The following is a 22,188-nucleotide window of genomic DNA, read 5'->3' on the forward strand; positions in this document are numbered from 1 at the left end:
CTGCGCCCTTTTTGGCTTTTGGAATCACACACACACACACACACACACACACACACACACACACACACACACACACACACACACACACACACACACACACACACACACACACACTAACAAATTAAGGTTTTCTCAGTACTCGGACAAATCACTTAAAGTGTATAGAAATGCAACACAGAATCAATATTTTGTGTAAGCTATTATTTATCAAAATGTGTCTAAGTGAGATTTATTGCAGTGCTTGATATCCACTTGGCCAGAACAGATTAAAGTCTGGTGGCTATAGTGTTGACTTTATTCCTTAAATTGATTCCAGTAATGAAATCCTCCAACCAAGTAAGTAGCCTGCTATTGCAATTTTTCTTTTTCTTCCAAATATTATTACTTCTTTAAATGAGAATACACCAGTAAAAGTAATTATAAGGTTTTGGATTAGACAACAGAAAGAGCTTCTTTTAAAACCCCTGTCATTGCTAAGGGCCTCATGAACTCATAATCAATATTTATACGTTAAAGATGGTTTTTGTGAAGGGTAAAGCATAAAAATGTTGTTCTGTATTCTACAAGACTAGTGACATGATCGCCATCACTGCAGAAAAAAGCACAGTTTTTGTTCTGCGAGACAAGACAACATCCCAAATGAGAAAAGTTGAATTGCATTAGTAAGGGTCATTGATATTCTGACAGTCCTGTCTGAATATCAATTCTCCTGAGAGTGCAGGAGGAAACAAGAGCCGGAAAATATTCAAGTGCATCATCTTTTAGTCATTCTGCCTGGCTTGTGCTCGTGGTGAATATTCAGTTTTAAGTTAAGCGTGCCGTTCTCCACTGGCTCATAGAAACAGGGCAGGCATTTTATGCATTTGGTAGGATTTGTTGACATTCTTTGACATTATACCAGTCTAGCACATTTTTACTTAATTCATGACCTCATGGTTACTTTCGAAAAGGCCAGCAACCATCAAAATGTTTCACCGTGTAAAATATGGATCACTGACTGTGAAAGCTCTCACCCAAAAGAAGGGGTTAAGGGCAAATATCAAATAAACATGAGATAAATTCCCTGGTTTACATCTGAACTTTCTAAAATATTTCCAAGGTTTTATGCTGTAATTTCAGATATTTGATCATGCTGGGGCTTCAAAGAAGACCTCCTGGTTGCAGCTGCTCATCATCATCATCGTCATCATCACCTCCTCCCCGCTGTCTGGTTCTCCCCAGTCTGCTGACGCTGACTGTTTCGAGGTGAGTAACTCATCCCTGTCTCTCTCTCCCTCTGTCATAATCACTGCTCTTTATGATCGGTTTGCCCTCTCTGCCCTTTCAAGATGCGGCATGTAATGAGGGCTCTGGAGAACTGTGTGAGTGGGCTATTTAGCTATTCAGACAAGATCAGCTCACACATCCCACACTCTTTAACTCGTCTCCCCACCAACACCTCGAGCTGAGCACAGTGATTGTTTGTTCTGCTCACAAGGTCACAAACTGGGTGCAGCTGAAGTGGCTCAGACATTTAAATCCATGTCAGTTTAGTGTCTGCGAAGTTAAAGTCCTCATGAGAGCAAATCAATCGTTTGACTCCACCCAACAGACAGCCTCAGTCCGGTTTTTTGAAACTTAAATCATAACAAAACAACTTGGACCATTTTCAATTCCTCATTTTTCGCTAAATTCACGACCCTGGGTTACTGAAGCACATTTATAAAGTTTAACAGACTCTTCCCTCTACTTTTGTGTATTGGGAAAAAATGAAAAGGGAGAAGAGAACTGCAAATGCCTTTTCTGTTTTTTTTTTTTTTTTTTTTTTTTTTTTAATTCATTTTCAATGGGCTTTTTGAAAAACACAGTACTTACCGTATAACAAGTTTGAATGACAGACTTTTGACCAAGCAGCAACCTCCTGCAACGAGAAATGAGGCCCTTGTTGAAGTGCAAATAGCTGCAGCTCGTAGACTGCCCATTACAGGCTGGCCCTGGAAATACTGAAGTGGATTTAAATAGATGAAAAACATCCTGAAAACTGTGTCTGTGTTTTATACGGGCCATGGTTTTGACATGCTCTCTTCTCAGTTGTCTGTCCTGATGATTTTTTTAAGCTGAAAACAGCACATAAAAATATGACTGAATATTTCAACATTGATGTTCCTTAAAATGATGTGACACCTGCAGACCCCCCCCCCCCCAAAAAAAATGCATCAACATTGCAATTGGAAACGTATAAATCCAGAAATAGACACTATATACAGTATTTATACAAAACAGTTTTTTTTTTTTTTTTTTTTTTTTTTTTAATAGAGTTAACATGTCTTTCTGTAGGGTTATTTTTTTCAACACTGAATGTGATTACAACTATGGCAACACAGTGAAAACATACACATTCAACATTTGATCATTCTTTGGCCAAAGGCACATCAATTTAAAATCACAGTTATAAACAAATAAGTTCAATGTTTAAACATAAAATGTAACACAGGATTGACTGTCACAGTAAACAAAAAGTGAAATCCAAAAACAGAATGCTAAAGACCAGCAAAACCTGCACAAGGGAGTAAGGAGCATGGACTGTGTAAAAGCACTAATAACGCAACAAAACCCCCAAAGTGAGGTGAAATCACTCAAGGATCCCCCTGGTGACTGGCTGCTGAACAGGTCATAAATCCACCTCATCCAAAATCATAGAATGTGCTGAAATACAGATCAAAGTACATATCAAATAAATCCCCATTATATATGTTCACTGTCATATCAGTTAGTTTTTACCAAGATGATTTTTACACTTAGTTTTAATTAGCTATGGATGTCAAAGGGGAGATGTGATATTATGATTGACAGCTTGCTGACAAACGCAGGCTCCTGCAGTGATCTTTACTTGGAGAATTTCTGATTGAACTAAAGAAACAAACAAACAAACAAACAAAAAGAAAAACAGACAAACAAACAAAAACAAACAAACAAACAAACAAAAAAACACAAACCATGCATTTACTGCTAATTCTATATGCTGATTTAGAGATGGTATTTTGATTTGTTTAAATAATGTCACTGTACGACTACAAATGCTTTCCTCTGATTCCAGAGCTACTAATTACTAGCTAATAACTAATAAATAAAAGAGTGAACACTTTTATTTATTTATTTCTCTAACTCATTAGAATCAAATTAACCTTTGACTAAATATGTAGATCCATGTCAGGTTAAATCCCTTAACTTTAGCACTTCTGCATAGGTTTTATTTTTCTGAGCCTGATGTTGTTCCTTGGTAATTACTGGCTAATTACACTATCTATCTATCTATCTATCTATCTATCTATCTATCTATCTATCTATCTATCTATCTATCTATCTATCTATCTATCTATCTATCTATCTATCTATCTATCTATAGAGTGACACTACCTCAGTGCAGTTCAGCTGCCTAATTATGACTGGCCAAGCATTAGGTCGTGCATACATTCAGAGAATTAAACTAGAATCTGATGCTTCAAAAGTATTAAGTCCAGCCTGTGTATGCACATCAAGTTTGGTGCCGTGCGTGTTCGCTTTAAGACCCGCCCATGTCCACCAGTTGACCTATGAACGGCGCTGTGTAAACTCGCACATGCTCCGACGTCATCTCAGGAAAGTCTTCCGTGTCAACATGGCGGCATCCATGGCATCTCAGGCTGCAGCAAGAGGACTGAGGACAGCAACCTCAAAGCACATCCTTCTGGACAAACTAAAGGTATTTCTTCGTCGTACAATACTAAGAGTATGATTCCCACCTCTCACGCTTCGGTTCAGCTGTGTTGTGTCTGCTGTCATCGTCTCTGGGGTCTGTTTGTGTGGCTACGTGGCTAGTAGGTTAGCATGTGTGAGCAGAGGAGGTTTGACAGATCAAAGTTGAACAGTGAGATAGTCCGATGCTGATGTAACACCACGCTTCATGGTAAACTGTAGTGCACTCGTGACTTATCATGACATGACTGCTGCTTTTAACTTAAACTTTGCTGGGATGAACCCTAATGAAATCTTAACTGTTACAAAACTGTACAGTCTGTTTACATAATGTCTGATGCAAATGATATGCAACGCTTTCCCCCGTAAACCTTCATGTACACCTGAAATGTCCTTGAGAAAGGACATGAAGATTAAAAGGGATTTTTAAGTTTTCAATACGAAAACATCTCAAAACATGAATGTCAGGGTTTTTCTGTTAGCCTAAGGTTAAATAGCTTTATCTATCTCACTTTGTTATTAACAGCACAATTTAGCAGCTAACGTATGATTATCTAAGTGGGGCTTAAAGGACACAGCTCAAAGTTAACTGTAGCTCTTTGCCAGATAAGACCACAGAGGAAAGGTTAACTCTTGTACTTTGTTCCCCCTGTGTCTGTTTGAGCTCTGTAAAAAAAAAAAAAAACAGCTCATAGACTTTTCTGATAACACTTTTCAGCCTATACGATGGCACATATAGGAAAGATAAGAATAGAAAAGATAAAATGGCAGAAACAAATAAAATAGACAATAATGCACAAGCACAAAGTAGACTTGAAAAAAACTAAAAAGTGTGTACGAGGGGAGGGCTGAAAAGTTTGTAGCCTGACCAGGAAGGGGTTCTGCCATAATGATGAAACTTGGCATGCACTAAATTCAACTTTTGACACTTATGGCATGATTTATTTTCAGATTAACTGATGCTGATGTTCTGTTTGAGGACTTTAAGAAGTAGAACCAGAGACATTTGGTGAATATGGATAGAATTTGGCGCTGTGGTGTTATCAAATCACTGCAAAAAAAGGGGTTAACCCCAAAGGATATTGACACAGACATGGTTGCTACATCAGGGGATGATGCTCTAGCTTTATTAACTGTGAAAAAGCAGAATTCAAGAGAGGTAGGGAGAGCCTTAAAATGACCCATGGTTTGGACCTCCTGCTGCAGCCACAACCCAAGAAAACACAGACTGTGTTGAAAAATAAACCATGCCGTAGGTGTCAGAAAAAGTTGAATTTAATGCATGCCAAGTTTCATCACTACGGCATACATCCTCCCTAGTCAGACTATGAACTTTTCAGCGCACCCCCATATACTCACAGAGGGCAGAGCTCTCCTTTTAAATGTCCATTTTCAAGAGAGCCAAGTAATATCAGTTTTTCTTGAGTCAATTACAGATGCCTGGCCTATATTGGAACTGTGTTTGTGTAAATATTTGTCGCTGTAGCTGAGCTGTCCTGACTGAAGGAACAGAGCAGAATCCTGTTGATACTGTAAACATTGTTCCTCTGAAGCCTGAACACTGTGTTTGGGGCTGTGTAAACAGTCAGGCTATCATACATCGTTGTATTTACTTTATCTCAATGTTCACTGAGCTGATCCATCTTTTTTCCAAAGGAGTGTATTGTCTTTACACATGGAACATGTTTTAAATTGAGGGTTATGGAGACATAGTGACTACAGAACAAACTGGTTCAAATTTAATACAGCAATGGAAATGTGTTATGTTTTATTTTGTGCATGAAGGTCATCAAGGTGCAGAATGGAGGTGAAAAAGTGTGGTACTTGCACAAAATCAACAATTAGTTTTGATGGCCCTGACCTGTGAGAGCACATTTGATTGACATTTCGGGCTAAAAATATCAATAACTGCTGTACCATCTGGTGATCCGGATACTGACTGGAAGATGACTTAATTGTTTATGTGCCTGCAAAATAATTATCTTGCATATTATAGCATGGTACTTTTCTCTATAAACACCTTGTAAATATCTTTTTATGAGAAATTGTACATGTATATTGTTGATGAAATATTTTAATAACAAAATCAGCTTTTAAAGGCAGTGGACTCCCATGGATAGTGCCCCACACCAGTGAATTTCATAATCTACTTTAGGGATGGGTTCTGAATTAGGTACTTTTATAGGTACCGACTGAATTCTGTCAAAAGTACCAGGTACCGATTCATGTAAAATCAAAAGGTGCCATGTTTAGGTACCTAAATGTATCCTTGTGACTGTGAAGGAGTGGAAGACCGAGCAATTTTCTATTCTGGACATGAACACAGCATTGCAAGGTTATATATCGAAGAATAAATATGTTAAATTAAAAAAAGTATATATTTTATTATTAAACAGATTGATATTTTTTACCACATAAACACAAAAAAGCACTGAAAACTGGTAACGTTGAGTACCAGTACTAATTGCCAGGTACCAGGCATCGGTACCGTATCATTTCAAATGTGTAAGGTACCCATCCCTAGTCTACTTATACCTATCATAATATCATCAAGAGTGCTCAATAACAGCATAATCTCACCATGTCTTAGGCACAAGCATGAGGTAGAATTTAATCAAATTATCTAAGTAAGTCATTTTGTTTATTTTATCTGCTCTACACTCCCCCATTCAAACATGAGTTTAACAATATAACAATATCAGTATTCATGTTACCAATAAACATCAAATAGATGCCAATGACTGTGATATTTTTGATTAAAATTCTCATCCTGAGTATTTGCCCTGATAGTACTGTTTTTCATTTAAAAGCTTCTGAGAAGAAATTGTAACCGGTTGTGACACAGACTTAAGCCCGTTAAAGCAAATACAACAAATATTAACTACATTAAAAATCATGTGGCATCTTTTAATGTCTGTAACTGCCATGCGGGGAGTCGATTTTAAACATGGTGGTTTGCAGCATGGCAAAATAAAACCCTTTTCTTTGTTACCTGTTTCTGAACGATGAGCGATACGTTGTTGTCTGGTTTCATTAACAAGACAAAACAGCAAAGCGGTAATTGGGGCCTAAAGATCAACATAACATTAGAACCCCTCACATTCGTTTTTCTCACACTTTTCAAAATCAGATGCTTTTCCCAGTTTTCTTTATCTTTTCCAATTGATTTGGTTTTCATACCCCCAACATGCTAACAATGTGAAATTTTCCTAAAATGTGTGGTTTTACTCAGTGGCATTCCTTTTAAAAAGAATGTCTAAACTCCTTTCCTCACATTTACTGACTGTTGTATCAGTTTCTCTTCCACTGCCTCCATTTGTGTCCCTCCTTCTTTTCTCCTTCTTTCTCCGAGTCAGGTGATAAGAGTAATGATGGGGGATTCTCCCAGCTCTGTAGCACAGTATCAGAGCCTGAAACTGATTGACAGCCCAGTATCTCTACAATAGAATCAAATCAGCTTTGACATTATGTCAGCTGAGCTGAGAAATTCAATTTACGATGATTTGTCAACAACAATGCAGAGGACATCACAATATTCAGATGGTTAAGCTCCAGGATGCTCCAAAAGAGGGAGTTGGATGTTGTTTTCCCCCAGCAACCTCTCTCCCTCTCCCTCTTTCTCAATTTCTCTCATAAATCAAATCTCCTGAATTCTTGTCTGCACAGCGAGATAATCCTCAGGCTGTTTTTCACTGTCGCTGCACAGTGGTGAATTTGTAAACGTTTGCTAACTTTTCATTTTTTCTAAGGTGTTCTTGCTCAGTAATAACCCAGCAGTGCTGAGGCCCAGCATGGTTTGAAGGAAAACACTGGGAGGAGAGGTGGCTCAATGAGACTCAGTCCTGAATATTTTACAGAGGGGGGTGGAGAGCACGATGCTTGCACCGACTTCTTTTCTGGAACTTCAAACGGCGGGCGGCTTCCCCATCTGTCTCAGCGAGAACACATTTACATTTCCTCCCCGCAAGGGATACTGGAGGACGAAGTTAGCTCTAACTGGATTTGAATATCGCTTCACCAAGGTTAATAGCCATTTCTGTAGCTGGTGAGGTGCTTAGGCTTTTTCAATAATTTAAAAGGGCTGCAGTCATTAGGAATTGTTGGCAGCCACTGAAATGGGGAATGCAATGAGTGAATGCACTCTGATAAGCTTAATTCCTGTTGTTGTTCTAGTGAAGATTATGAAGAAAAAGAGAGGGCGAGGCTGGAAATGAGTTGAGAAAACAATGTCAGGGATAGCTGACAGCTGTAATTCATCAGAAGTGCCGTATGTTCAAGAGTGAGTTCAGCTGTCACACTAGCTTATCCATCATCTCTGAAATTGGACCTTCAGACATATCGAGAGAGAGTGACAAGGATTTTATATTCTAATTTGCCTTAAGCTGCTCTTTTATTCCTGTTATTTTTTTATGCTGCAGGGACAGGACCTTCGTTCATTAATGCTCAGAAAATTGAATGCTGACACTGTGGTTGTATGATTTCTAAGCTTCTTTTTCTACAGTACAGTTTGCACTGTGTTACAGAAAGACACGTCTGCTGCCAAATATTGTAGACACCTTAAGAAACTTAAAAATGATAAATCATGTCCATGCAATTGGTTGGATACAGTAGCAGCAGTCACATTTTTGCAAGATGTCAAAATTCAAGTTTGGTGTTCAGGCACAGATGTTGTGAGTTGATAAAGTGGTGGCAAACTTTTATTTCTACTGATCTTCTTTTTGATTTGCCATAGATTCATGGGGGCTACATTGCTATTTGTATTTACCGAGGCACCATTTGGGCACCATATGTGCCCTTTTTCTTCACCTGACTCTTTATTGATTCATTATTTTTACCTCTGCCAAGGCGGTTGTGTTTTTTGGGGAGTTTGACTGTTTGTCTCTGAACTACATAACTCAAAATCTAACAAATGGATCTTGATGAAATTTTCAGGAAATGTTCAAAATTTGATAAGGAAGAAGTGATTAAATTTGGGAGGTGATTTGGATCACTGTCTGGATCCAGGACTTTTTTTGAAGGATTCTTTATTATTGTGAGATAGGGCCGTTTTCACCATCTGTGTATATAACTCCACAATAAATTATTGGATTACTTTGCAAAACAATACAAGACGAGGTCACCATAATTTCTGACAGATGTTGAAGTACGATCCAGATCCTGGCAATATTCTGGTTACTAAGATCCAGAATATGAAATATGTTCTGGACCATAATATTCTTCAACACTCTCAGGTAACACATTATTGTACAAACCCGCAACTAACAGGCTGTAGCAGACAGTACATTAAAGAAGGACTAGTGTTGGGTGACAACGGCAATATGTATGGTAGAGGTCTGCGCTCTCTGAGTGCTTTTCTAGTTTGATTATGTAGACGTTCTAATTCAACAATACCAAATTTCTTTTTAGTCTACGGTAAAATAGTTGTGACAGAAAGGAAGAAAGGAAAAGCAGAAACTTTTCACGTCATGTGAAACAGACACACGCAGTTGGAACAGTTTAACCTCTCTTATAAAGAATTGATCAAGTGTTTACATGGCAAGTGATTCAAACTTAAAATGGCTGGTAATCTTGGCTGGATTGTAATATCCCCAAATGGGAAGGGGTTAGATCTATTTGTTCCTAATGAGGTGGAAACATGATGCATTTTTTACTCTAATTAGGAATAATCTGATTATAGATGGTCCATTTAAACCCATCTGTTGTCATGTAAATAGCTCAAAGGTAGTGGTCCTGGGCAGGGCCTGCCTGTACATTGTTTGCATCAGGGAGCGATGGTAGAATTTAATGAATTTTTGTTAGTTGCACAGACTTGACACTGACTCTTAGCCTGAAAAAGCTTGATTTAGTGTTTTACTGGTTTTAATTTCTGGGTCTGTTGGTTTTGAAGAATAGGAGATGACTGTGAATCCAAGTAACGAGCAGCAAAGAGACTGATTTATCATGAAACCAGTTTAGCCATGCTTTGAATGCTGTAAGCTGTGGTTCTCCTTTTCTGTAATCAATATATAAAAAAACAAAAAAACAAAAAAGACCCACTCTCCTGACCTCCTTCGGCGTACATGGCTTTACCGAAGTTCATACATGTAAATATAGATCTGTTGGTGAACTTTGACATAGTTGCAAATCCTTGTATTGCCTCGTCCTCATTTCCATATTATCCTCCCCTTAGACTTGACACCTTTGAATATGCCTCCACACCTTCTCTTATTAATTATGCTAATTACTGAAATCCCTATCTGCAGAGACACAACAGTGAGGTTTTGCTTTCTTAAGCCTGTCTGCAGGAGATTAGACCTGCCCTGCCTAAAGACCTGCCAATGATGCAAATCTCACTGATCTAAATCCAGGAGCCATGCACCACTGCTCCCGCCTCTGTCTCTGCTCTAATGCTCTGTTCCCGGCTCTCTAACAGACACATGTCATTTCTCTTTCTGCACTCTATTGGTCTGGCCTCGACCTTATCTCGTTAGAGGCAAAGACGCAAAGAGATCCCTGAGTGGGTTGGAGCAGTAATAAGAGCAAAAAGTACATCTTTTGTGCCGTATCTATGCAATACTACAAGATTTATCTCCTGGCTTACATTATAGTTCAATAGTAGACATTATTACTGATCTAATCAAAGAGCAGTCTGGACGTTATGAGATGTAGCTAAGGTCAAAACACCGTTTTGTAAAAGCTTAAGCAGAAAGTAAAGGCTGATGAAAGCTTCGATGTACTTACCCGAGGAAAAGCAGTCGATTCACCTGCAGTGTTGTGTTTGTGAGGAAAAGCATCAGGCTTTTATTAAACTAAATGGTAGAGTGGACTTGGGTCACATTGGTATTACACACCCACTATCTTAGCAATTACTCTTTGGAGAAATCTATGGAGATAAATCGCGAGCTGAGGACAGAGAGGGGAACTTTTACCATCATTTCCCTCATACTTGTTAATTAAAGGTGACCAACAAGCTCACTTCACTGAATTAGCCTCTATTAGCTCTCCTTAAACAGCAGGGGTTCAAGCTGGCCAGTTTATGCATAAAATCCACATTAACTCTGCTTCTTTGCCTCCTCTGTTCTCTTTACTGTGTCTTGCTCTCACACGCCTTACTGCACAGTGCTTGTCCGATTGCTTTACAGGCTGTATTTATGAGTTGCAACTAAGTAGCAGACTGCCACCTCATTAGCAGAGAAACATTCTCCTGCAATCAGTAGTGCAATGATTTTGAGAGCTGCTCTGTGCACTGCTCTCTCCCCCTGATGAAGCTCGTGCCCATGCAAGTGGACACTGTAAAGTCCCCCCCTTAAAATTCTCCCCTGGATGGTTAGCTAAATGAATGGCGAAAAGAGATGAGTTCATAACCTGAATGGGAACAAATCAATTACAGAGAATGTTGAACGGGCAATCTGTTAATTTCTTAAACATTTGATTAAGCCCCTTAAGAGCATTCTAGTTAATTAACTCTGCAGTCATTTGTCGGCACTAATAAGCCAGTGTCATTTCAAAGGGGTTAGGGTCTGACCATAACAAATAATGAGGATTTTAACCTCACCAGACATCTTGGGATACCAGTGCATAATATGTAATATTCAGTAGCTCTGGAAACTCAGAAGTCCACTTGCTGTGGTTAGCACTTTAAAACTTAATGTGTTTTTTTTTCCCCACAAGCCAGAGTTAGTGAATTTGTTTTAACTGGAAAAAGTCCACATTGTGCAGTACAGCATATCCCATTTTCAGCTCCCCATTTTCAGTGTGGTAATTCATCTCAAATGATATCTTTAATCGAACATTTGGTGTGTGGTATGTAAACATTACACTGAATTCTATTAGACGGCTGTTCTACAAAGAGATTAGTGCTTCCATTATTGTTCCTTTTCACAGAAACATGGTGCTATTCTGAGGACTGAATGTTAGTGAAAAAAAATCTTATAACAAACCCGAACAGAACCTGATTTTAGTGACCCTAGTAACTGCTCTCCAAGTGCTGCAACTTTAGACAGCAGTACTGAGCTGCAGCATTGTTTCTAAAATGCTCATTCAAATGACAGCGCTGACAACTGGTGTTTGTTTTTAGCCTTGGTCAGTCAGTTGTGAACCTGTGGCTCAGATGATACACTTCAGTTATATGCAAATACACTGCCAGGCAAAAAAAAAGTTGCCACAAAAAAAAGGTCACACACTCTAATATTTTGCTTGACCCCCTTAAGCTTTCATTATGGCATTGTTTTGATAAGCTTCTGCAATGGCACAAGATTTAATTCCATCCAGTGTTGTATTAATTTTTCACCAGGATCTTGTATTGATGATGGTAGAGTCTGACCGCTGTCGGTCAGCAAACAGTGAGGCTAACCAGAAAAAAAAATGGCTTCAGTTTGCTAGGGAGCATAAAGTTTGGACTCTGGAGCAATGGAAGAAGGTCATGTGGTCTGATAAGTCCAGATTGACCTTGTTCCAGAGTGATGGTAACCTGACACGCCAGACGAACAGTTTCATATATCCGCCATGGAAATATTTCACAAGTACATCTGGGTAGCAGCTCTTCCGATTTGTTTTCAGAGGCGGGACTTTAAAAAAAATCCGCAGCTGGTGATTGGACGACCGTTCTGATTAACACACTCTCCACGGACCAATCCACATCAAGCCACGGTATGACGTAGCTTATGTGAGCCGATGCTTCTAAGAAACAATAGATGAACAACTACTGAATCACGAGAAACAGCTGTGAAAAAGGCGTTAGACGACAGCTTCCGTTTTTATAAATTTATCTTAAGAATCAAAGGAACGCTGACAAGTACGAAAGTCTGCTGACGTCACGTCTGCTCCCACAGCTCCCGCCTCTCTTCCCTGATTGGGCCGGTCAGAATTTAGCCAAGTGAAATCGTTGGTCATTGGAGCCTGGCAAGATGGACCTGTAGGAGTTCAGAAACTGAATCAGGCAGGTCCGTCTGCTCTGCAAGGTTAGAGTGATGGGCCATCAGGGTAAGAAGAGAGGCAGATGAAGTGATCACCCATCATGCCTAGTGCCTACTGTCCAAGCCTGTGGGGGCAGTGCTCTGATCTGGGGTTGCTGCTGTTGGTCAGGTCTAGGTTCAGCAACAGTCTGTGCTCAAAGAATGAAGTCAGCTGACTACCTGAATATACTGAATGACCAGGTTAGTCCATCAATGGAGTTTTTCTTCCCTGATGGCACGGACATATTCCAAGATGACAATGCCAGGATTCATTGGGCTCAAACTGTAAAAGAGTGGTTCAGGGAGCTTAAGACATCATTTTCACACATGGATTGGCCACCAAAGAGTCCAGACCTTAACCCCATTGAGAATCTTTGGGATGTGCTGGAGAAGACTTTGCACAGCAAACAGACTCTACCATCATCAACGCAAGATCTTGGTGAAAAATGTATTCAACACTGGATGGAAATAAATCTTGCGACATTGCAAAAAGCTTACATGCTGCAATCAAAGCTAAAGGCAGTTCAACGAAATATCAGAATGTGTGGCACTTTTTTTTGGTGGCAACTTTTTTTTTGGCAAGGCAGTGTATCCAAACTAAACTTATAACTAAATGAGTCAAATTTTGTCTTCAGCCCAATGATGGTAAAAATGAAAAAAACAAAAAAGAACAAAACAAAAACAAAATTCCAGGCTTATGAAAACCCAAAATATCCATTTTCTTGACATTACGTTGCACACTTTCAAAAATGCCTTTGGTAGTTAAGTCTAGATTTGCAATTTCAAAGTTAAAAAATCCTAAATTTATCTGCAATTTCACAGAATGACTGTCTGAGGGACTGAAATGTGTCAGCTGAATGACTGCACATTTGTGTTTTAGAGCTTCACTGCACACAAAGTCACGCAGGAGTAACAGCTTCTTCTCTTTAAAGTTTCACTTCAGTTTTAGAGAATTTGGTGTGATACTACTCAACAAAAAACGCACACTGGAGAATAACAACAAGAATTAAACTGCATTTTTTAACTCATGTAAAATGAACCCATCACAAGATTTACAATCTGTCATTTCTTTAATAGTTTCTCTTTTCTGCTTCACAGTTTTTTTTTTTCTGGTAAACTAAGAGAAATAAAATCCAGGCAGAGTTTTAATGGATTAATCCTTTTGCCATTAGAAGGTCAAGTTGCTAAAAGGATGTACAAAGACTTTGGATGATCTCAGAGGCCTTTTTAGCTCCTGTGTGATTAAAATCATTCCCTGCCTGTTTACTCAGAGTAGTTTTCTCTAAGGGCAGGTCAGTGAAAATCTGTAATTTTCTCATAAATATGCCAGTCCAGAATTATACTGTTTCTCCAGTAATCTTTTTTAATTTTCTTTTTTTTTTTCAAAAGCCTGGGCTTAACATACCAAAAACTTCCTCCAATGGAGCTGCTCTCTAATGATTGGTGGCCTTTGTGAGAGTGGGCTGGGATCTTTTATTTTAAGTATATTCAGGGTCCCCGCTTTTCTTACTGCCTTAATGCAGCTCCTCATGGTGCTTTAAATGTATTCATAATTTATAAGCTGCTGGAAAAAAAACACCATGGAGTCATTTGTTACTTTTTCATTGACTTGTGAAGGCTGGTGAGTGATGGCGGCTCTTGTGCCGGTGTCCTATTAGGTATTGATTGGTTCATGCAGCAGCAACCACTTTGCATGTGTCTCCTACATCATCAATCAGAGCAGTCTTTTCCAAGACATTAGCTGCTTAAATTCATCTAGTTCAGAACTGAGCACAGTGGGTATGTACCAGTACCAGCTGGAGAAAAACACCGCCTGAAACGCAACAATTTTACAACAAGACTAGTGATTATAATTGATCGATGTTTATTACAAAACAGTTAGTGGTAAATACATAATCCTTATAGCTTCTGCGTTACATTTTTGTTTCTAAAATTGGTTTTCATTTGTAATTCCGCCTGATCATTTCTGTTACCCTACTTTTAAATCATCGTTTGCACTCTAAAAGTCATCAAATTGATGAAAATGCTCAAGGCTACAGTTTCAGACAGCTTTTTATTTGCTTTCAGGATCATTATTGCAGACAGCGTATGAGGGTCTTGTCTCTGCCAGTTGCTAATTGTTATTTTCACAGTCACTTGTTGATCATCCTGCTTGTTACTCAACTAATGACATGTTGACTCAAAATTTGATTTGAGGATGGTTTTACTGATTTAAAAATGATTTGTTCATCTAAAACTTGAGTCCCTCTAAATTCCACAGCAGTCTGCTTCTTTGGGGTGCAAATTAATATTCAGCAGAGCCTTTCAACTCACAATCAAGGATAAAACATCAGTCTGCCAGATTTGTTACTGAATGACATTCAACTAAACATTTCCATTGACGGTAAAATTGGACAAGCTGAATGGACTCTTGTAGGATTTATGTATGTTGACATTTCTGACCACCCTCCTCCTTCAGTTGACACTACAGCATGTTAAACGTGGACATAGCCTCTGTGCCATCACTCATTTGTTTTGTTACCATATTGAAGCCTATTGTGTGTGAAAAACATAATGGAAATGCTGACTTAATCCATCTTTTATGACCTGACAAGGGCTAAGAGGTGGAGTTGAGGCGTGCTTCATGCCTCTTTACTAACAGCTACAATCTGCCCACCTGTCAGTCAAGTCACTCTTGTCTTTTATTTCTACTGTAATGATCAACATTATTGCTGTTATTGTTATGCCTGTGCTTTTATTTACTTTGGAGCCATCTAAAACTTAGAGATGCCTCCAGCAGCACTGCTGCCACTGCCTAGATTGCAGGAAAGGATCTTCCTCCACTTTTTCTCCTTTCAGAGATAGTTTGGGCACATTTGCTTCCCAGGCAGGTCTAACATTTGTGCCTGTTTACTGTCATTACTTTCTGACCATCCTGAGTCTAAAACAAACCTTTTTGCCAACTAGTGTTGTGTGTGTGTGTGTGTGTGTGTGTGTGTGTGTGTGTGTGTGTGTGTGTGTGTGTGTGTGTGTGTGATGGGGTTGTCCCTGGCGTTGCTTTTGTGAATAGAGTTTAAAGGGGACATATCATGCTGATCCCTGATTTAATACTTACATATAATATAATAAATTTGAAACCAAGACCTTACAACCCCTACATTTTCAAAAAAGGAGATATTGTATTTTTTCTGATATCCTAGAACGAGATTTGATGCCTCTGAAAATAGGTCATTGCCAGTTGGCCGCGAGATTTCGACCGTTGTGACGACACCTTTCCTTTTATTGGAGTAATCTGATAAAGCAGCTCGTCCTCTGTGATGTCAGTCAGTCACACAACCGCCATCGAGGGATACACCCACCAAGAGCCGACTGACTGAGTGCTGGATGCAGGGACTCTGCTCTGCTGAGCAGCTCGACTTTACATGGTGAATTAGCAGTTAATACACTGTAGTTTTAGCAGACATCGTAATACTTGTGAGACTGTGATGTTTGCATGCTTGTTCTGACATGCACAGTGAACCTGGACCACAATAATGCGGCGGTAATAACATAGTGACGAACTGACGGTAGAGGCGATCTTTAGACTACACTTTCAGCATGATGGATAAAACAGACAGAGAAAAGTGAAGGAGCAGGATGGAGCCCTGTTATAGAAATAGTTTATTGGTGAAGTCTGCCTATATTTCCACGTATAAACTATACATGTTACTGTACTGGTTTGACTCACCACACTGAAGCGTCCTGAGATGATCTGTGTCCAGGTGGATTTTCTTCCTCCTGAGCTGCAGAACCGTCCTGGTCTGACTCGGGGGCCAATACAAAAGGACGTATCCTACACTCTGCCATTTTGTTAGTGCTATCAATGCCTTACGGTGAAGTTTTGGCAAACAGCAAACTTGCTCTGTCTGCTCCATTCAGTGTGGCGATTTTGTAAATACTGCCATGCAGCAAAAACCGCCCCCTGGCTCTACCCCCTCCACCCCTCTGATAGAACTGACCCATCAGAGCACAAAGGGCTGTGACGTTGCGAGGTTACTGGAGGTCATTCTAGAAACGGAGGGTTTCAACGAGATCTTCAGAATGGCCTAAAATGAGGATATTGAGAACGCTATTGTGGGGCAGTGGAGGAACTAAATGACTTGTACTGAGGGCAGAAATGCTTTACAGGCATCCTAGTCTGGCATAGTGAAAAGGAGAAACAATCATGATATGTCCCCTTTAAACCCATCAAAATCATAAGTACAACACAGCCAGGTAGTGAATGACTGCATCCATAGTTTTAATGTACTAGCCCCTGTTTGCTGATTATGTTTCTCAAGTGTTAGCGACTGCCAGTGTCAAATCACATTCTCACTTACTATTGGCCAGATCTTTTCTGACCTCACCACCATTCAAGAAACAAATGTGTTTTTTGACCCGTGATGTCTACCCTTTGAATTTTTGAGTGACAGATTAACGAGCAGTGCAGCATTGACTGGCTGCTGCTTATGGGCCTGATCAAAGGTGATTGGCTGCTTTGTAACCTTCCCCTTGTAAATCAAAGCTTATGGCTCTAATAAATTTGCAAAGGAGCCAGAACTCTTCTGTCAGATGGTGACTTTTTGACATTGTCCCTCTCTCTCATAGTAAAAAAGACAAGTGCTTCGAATTAGCCTGAGGATATTGACTCCTTAAGTTTACCAGAAGGGCAAACGACAAAGTAGTAGTCTTGAAATGACTTTGCAAAGTGTCGGAATCAGACATCCCCTCAGTGTGATGACACTTCTCACAACAAGTGTGGTTTGACATTGTGCATGCTGCTCTCAAACAGGAGTCTGCACAATCTCGTTTTTCTTAAGAGGAGTCCTGATGTAGCATGATGCTGTGCTGAACACCATATGGATCATCCAAAGAACTGTTTTGGGAATAGTGTTGACTTTTCCAGGAATTTGTCCTTCAATGCCACTCGTGGATCCGTACAGCTGCCACAAGGACTTGGCAATCTGATGCAGCTGCTGCCTTAGCACCGTCTGCCCTCCCTGTGTCTTTGTGAGAGGGTGAAGCCACTTTGAGTGCTCTGTGAAGAGCGCTGCCGTATGGTGACATAGTTTATTCAGCACATTTCAATGTTCCAAGGGTTTCTTTGTTCTTTTTTACTTTTGAATGTCAACACAATTTAGTTTAAAGAAAGGTCTTTCTGAGTTTTTGTCTCAAGGTTTGTGTCACAACTTTTAGCTTCTTCTCTTTTCCTTTGTCTCTGCAGTTTTACATCACATAGTCTGAGGTAAGACTTTCAGTTTTACATGATTGTAGCAGTGTTTGTTGCAGGTCTATTAGTTTCACCAATCATCTCAATTGTCACATTAACATGGACAATATTTCTTCATTTGAATTGAAATGATCCTGACTTAAGGAACCAAAGTTAAGTATTTACTAGGGGTGCACCGATCACAATTTTGTGGCCGATCACCGATCTCTAAAAGGCCTGACCTGCCGATACCAATTTTGGCCGATAGAGATTTTTATTTATTATTTTTTATAACTGACAGCACATCTTCCAATCTTGTTCCAATCTTACTTTATTGAAAATAATTGGACAATACCGTTAAAACAATAAAATCTTTATGTTTTAACTTAACCAATAGTGTCCTGAGTTTTAGGTCTCAGAGCAAAAAGCAACAATACCTGGCTGACCTTCCCGGTGGTATCACTGATCTCCCAAAACTAAGGAAATCATTAAGATCAATCGGTGTCTAGTATCTACTAGGTCTGTCACTTTAGCATTTTAATTAGATAAATCAATTACACTGCAAATTAATGTGTTAAAAAAAATTTAACGTGATTAACTCTGTGCATCTTGAACAATCTTTCAAGACCAAAAAAAACGTTTTCTGAGTATGTAAACACCAAACCTACCAAAGAAGAGTGGAATCTCCTCCTTTCTGTCTCTCTTCCTGTTTTTGATCCATAAAAAACGGACAAAACATACTTTTTTTTGATCACGTTCATCTCAGGAGCTCCATCCTTTGATCCTCTCCATGATCGGGGGGGACGCGTCTTGTTGTTGTGGGCTCGGCAGAGTCAAAGTCCAGGGCTGTTTTTCAGTCCCAGTCCGCCACTGCTCTCACCCACAGTGGTTTATGAGCATGATTTGATTGACAAGCTCTGCCAGACCCCACCTCCACCTGCTGAAAAACATCATTTACTTCTATAGTGCAGGAAACAGTTGCAATCAGACTGACGTCTTAAGACATCAGTCGCAACAAGCATGGACATTTTAATATTGACCAGTTTAGGTTTACAAATCTTTTCTTCTTTGTGTTTTCATTTGATTAGTTATGCACTACTATTTTGTGATGTCCTAGAATTTAAAGTCTTTATTTAGGGACCTAAAGCAGATATGAGATTAAAATGCAATTAATAAGACTTATTAATTACAATTCCTGTAATTAATTAGATTCAATTTTTTAATTGCCTGCCAGTGCTAGTATTTACATGACATGTGATGTCAGGTGTTGCCATGCACCAACAATGTTTATTCAGTCAGCTGTGTTACATGTACAAAGTGGATGCTATTCCACCCTGTGCTCCTCTCCTCCTCAGTTCAAGTGCAAAGACTTTTTTATTAGATAAGATCCCTGTCCTGGTGATAGATATCTCTCTTTCTCTCTCATTTTGCTGCTCTCTTACTCAAGCAACAACATGATATCAACCAACTCCTCCACCCCTGAAAGCAAGGAGGCAAAGACAAGCCCACCAAAACTTTTTGTGGTAATGCTGCCTGGCACTTCATAATCTTGCTGCTGCTGCTGCTGGTCTTTCCTGACTTCACACTGTTTGTCATTTTCAACAAGTCTGTGTTGCATACCTTCATATCGTCTAGAGGTTGTCTTATCTCAGGTTCTTTAGGTGATCAAAACAAAGTCTCTGCTGTTTTCTACTTTGGCCTCAACGCTCTGTAAGAGATGATCATAGCCTGCTCAGCAGAAACACGTGTTACATGAGAGTTTTTATCCTGATTAGTCTATCAAAAGGCTCGACATCACTCTGCAACTGCACGAGATTTAACTCAGTCTGAGCTGGTCCGACTAAAGTGTTATGTTAGGGGGCCGATAATCTGCCGGGCTGATTATGGGTTCGGGTTTTCCCAGCTCTCTGTCCGCAATACGGACTGTGCTTGTTTGTGTGTGCACACGTGTTTGTGTGTCTGTGAACGCGTTGGGGCAGCACTTCACCATGCGCGAGAGAGCACAAGGAGAAATGTGAATGACAATTTACAGACAAATGACACCCAATCATGTAAATTAGATGAATAACACAGGGCTTCTTAGTCTGTTAAATTAAAACAAATCAAAACACAAGTTATAGACCTGACTTATGAGAGTTAAATTACTTCTTACTTCTGCTGTGATCTGACGCTATAGAGGGATTATTTGTTTATCAGCAACGCCAGATGCGCGCGCAATTTGGGTGCCGAAGCACTGCGGAGTATAATGCTTTACCAACTGACTTGGAGGAGTTAATCACCAAAAAATGCATTTTTAAACTAACTACCATCACTTTGACGGATGGTAAATGGCTCCCAGGTTTGTGAAATAGCAGTGAGTGAGCAGAAGAGATCAGCAAGTGGACAGATTTAGGTGGACAGACCTTTTTAGCCGAGAAATACGGTGCGTACCCAGACAGCAATTCAAACACACAACTGTCACTTGTTGTTAATGACTGCATTATCCGTGGATACTTGCCAGACTGTGACATACCAAGACATAAAAGTGTGTCAGTAAATCAGAAACCCTCCTAAACAAAAAAAAAAAGAAAAAACACCACACAGACTGCCGAGTCTGAGAGTTGGTTCATAAAAGAACCAGAAAGCTACGTCCAGATAACTGCACCAGATCACATAAAGATGGCACATTTAATTATTCACCCATAGACGTCGCTGGTGTTTCAGTGTAAAGTGTGACCCTGTTAACTGGTGTCTCTCAGCCGTCAATCACTGATACTGTTGGCTGTGTTTCACCAGTTTAGTTAGCGTGGCCGCTATTAACACCAAAACACCGGTTGCTCTGTGATGGTCCAAACTTGATAGACGTTGCCTCTGTTGTAGAGTATTGTTTCTAAAAATTGACTACTAAACTACCGTACATTTTTATACTGATAACAGGTTGAATTTAGCGTTTGAAACCTGCCAACCCATCTGAATGAATGGAGCTAAATGCTGCCTCTGCGTTCAGGATCATAAACTGTATAAACCATGGACTTAGTCTCGCCGACGTCACTCGTCTGTTTCTGAAACAGAAAATGAAGCACATCAGCTAAAGCAAACACTCGAGAAACAGCAGATTTTAGCACTTCCGCATTGTCTCATATTCCCAGACCAGAGGTTGCCGCTTGGTCAGGATGTGTGTGCATCTTTATGATGACGTAGACTGACAATCCCTCTACATGGAAAATAATATAAACTTGACCCCCTCCATTTAATGGTAGGTGAAATACCCTACCCAGATAGTAGATGATGACAGATGACAACATGTTTTGCAACAAGGTTTGGCAGTGTTTTGACCACTCTAACTGGAAGATAACCTTTCAATTAGAGCAATTCGAATTGAGTTCAGGTCTGCGAATGCTACCTTACATAGCGGTTTAGAGGGTGTAGGTGCTAGCTCTGTTAACTCAAGCCCCACCCACTTACAGACTGTGATCCAGGAGTAAAAGCTTTTTGCACATTTTCTGGCGCTTTCTGAAGTTTTCTGACTTTCAGATCAGTAGGAAACTTTAGTAGGAATTTTTGTTTAGATAGAGATGAATGGTAAATTTAGTCACTTCAGAACACCCCAAATTAAAAATATATCACAAAACACTACTGAAATCCACCATGATATTTTTCTTTTAGAAGTTATCCTCTGTTTACCAGATTTAACCTTAGAACACTTCAAACCCCAAACTGGTTTAATATTGATGGACTTGTGTTGAAAGTCACGCAGGGCTGCACCTTGCTGTGTGAGTTTCTTCAAAGTCGGACACTTTGATCAAAAATCAGTCGAAAGCTGGACTGAGAGTAAGACTTCTGTTTCTGGCTTTAAACAAGAAGCCATTTTTAAAACGGAAGGAATGAAAGAAAGAGACAAGAAAAGTTAGTCACCTCATCTGCTGCAGCGTACGTGACATTTTGTGATCACTGCCTGAATGTCAAGACTCTTGCTGCAAGCCTGCTGAAAGCAAAATTCTTTCACAGAATAAGTGCTTTCTCTACAAAACTTCAGCTTCCCTTTCCCTCTGCCTCATTTAAATCTTGTACCAAAGGTCTTTTTTTTGCCTTTGCATCAGGAGCCAACGGCACTTCCAACTGTGTAAGGCATAATGAAAATAAGATGGGTTATTATTGGCTGGGTGTCACATTAATAATGAATTCCTGCATGTGTATAGTCATGACTTATTTTAACCTCTGAAAAATTGATGCGTACAACCTGAAGGGAGAGCACGTTAAAACTTCTGTGGGTCTTTTTGGGAACCTGCCTTAGGTGTTTTGATGATGAGCCAAGTGCTTTGTCAGAATAGCTGATTGAACAAAAACTGGTAGCAA

The 22,188-nt window shown here is 39.7% G+C and overlaps 1 protein-coding gene across 1 annotated transcript in view; it reads left to right on the plus strand.

Annotated features, from left to right (window-relative positions):
- Nucleotides 1-3,592: 3,592 nt before the first annotated feature.
- The window catches only part of suclg2 (succinate-CoA ligase GDP-forming subunit beta), a 119,011-nt gene continuing 100,415 nt past the window's right edge, over nt 3,593-22,188 (plus strand). The window contains exon 1 of the mRNA XM_074680541.1: nt 3,593-3,721. Within this exon, the coding sequence (XP_074536642.1) occupies nt 3,599-3,721 (123 nt within the window). The 5' untranslated portion in view covers nt 3,593-3,598. The remainder of the gene's footprint in view (nt 3,722-22,188) is intronic.

The sequence above is a fragment of the Halichoeres trimaculatus genome, unplaced genomic scaffold, assembly GCF_033239565.1.
Source record: "Halichoeres trimaculatus isolate MK-OKI-2021-1 unplaced genomic scaffold, fHalTri1.1 fHalTri1_scaffold_1, whole genome shotgun sequence".
NCBI classification, from domain to species: domain Eukaryota; kingdom Metazoa; phylum Chordata; class Actinopteri; order Labriformes; family Labridae; genus Halichoeres; species Halichoeres trimaculatus.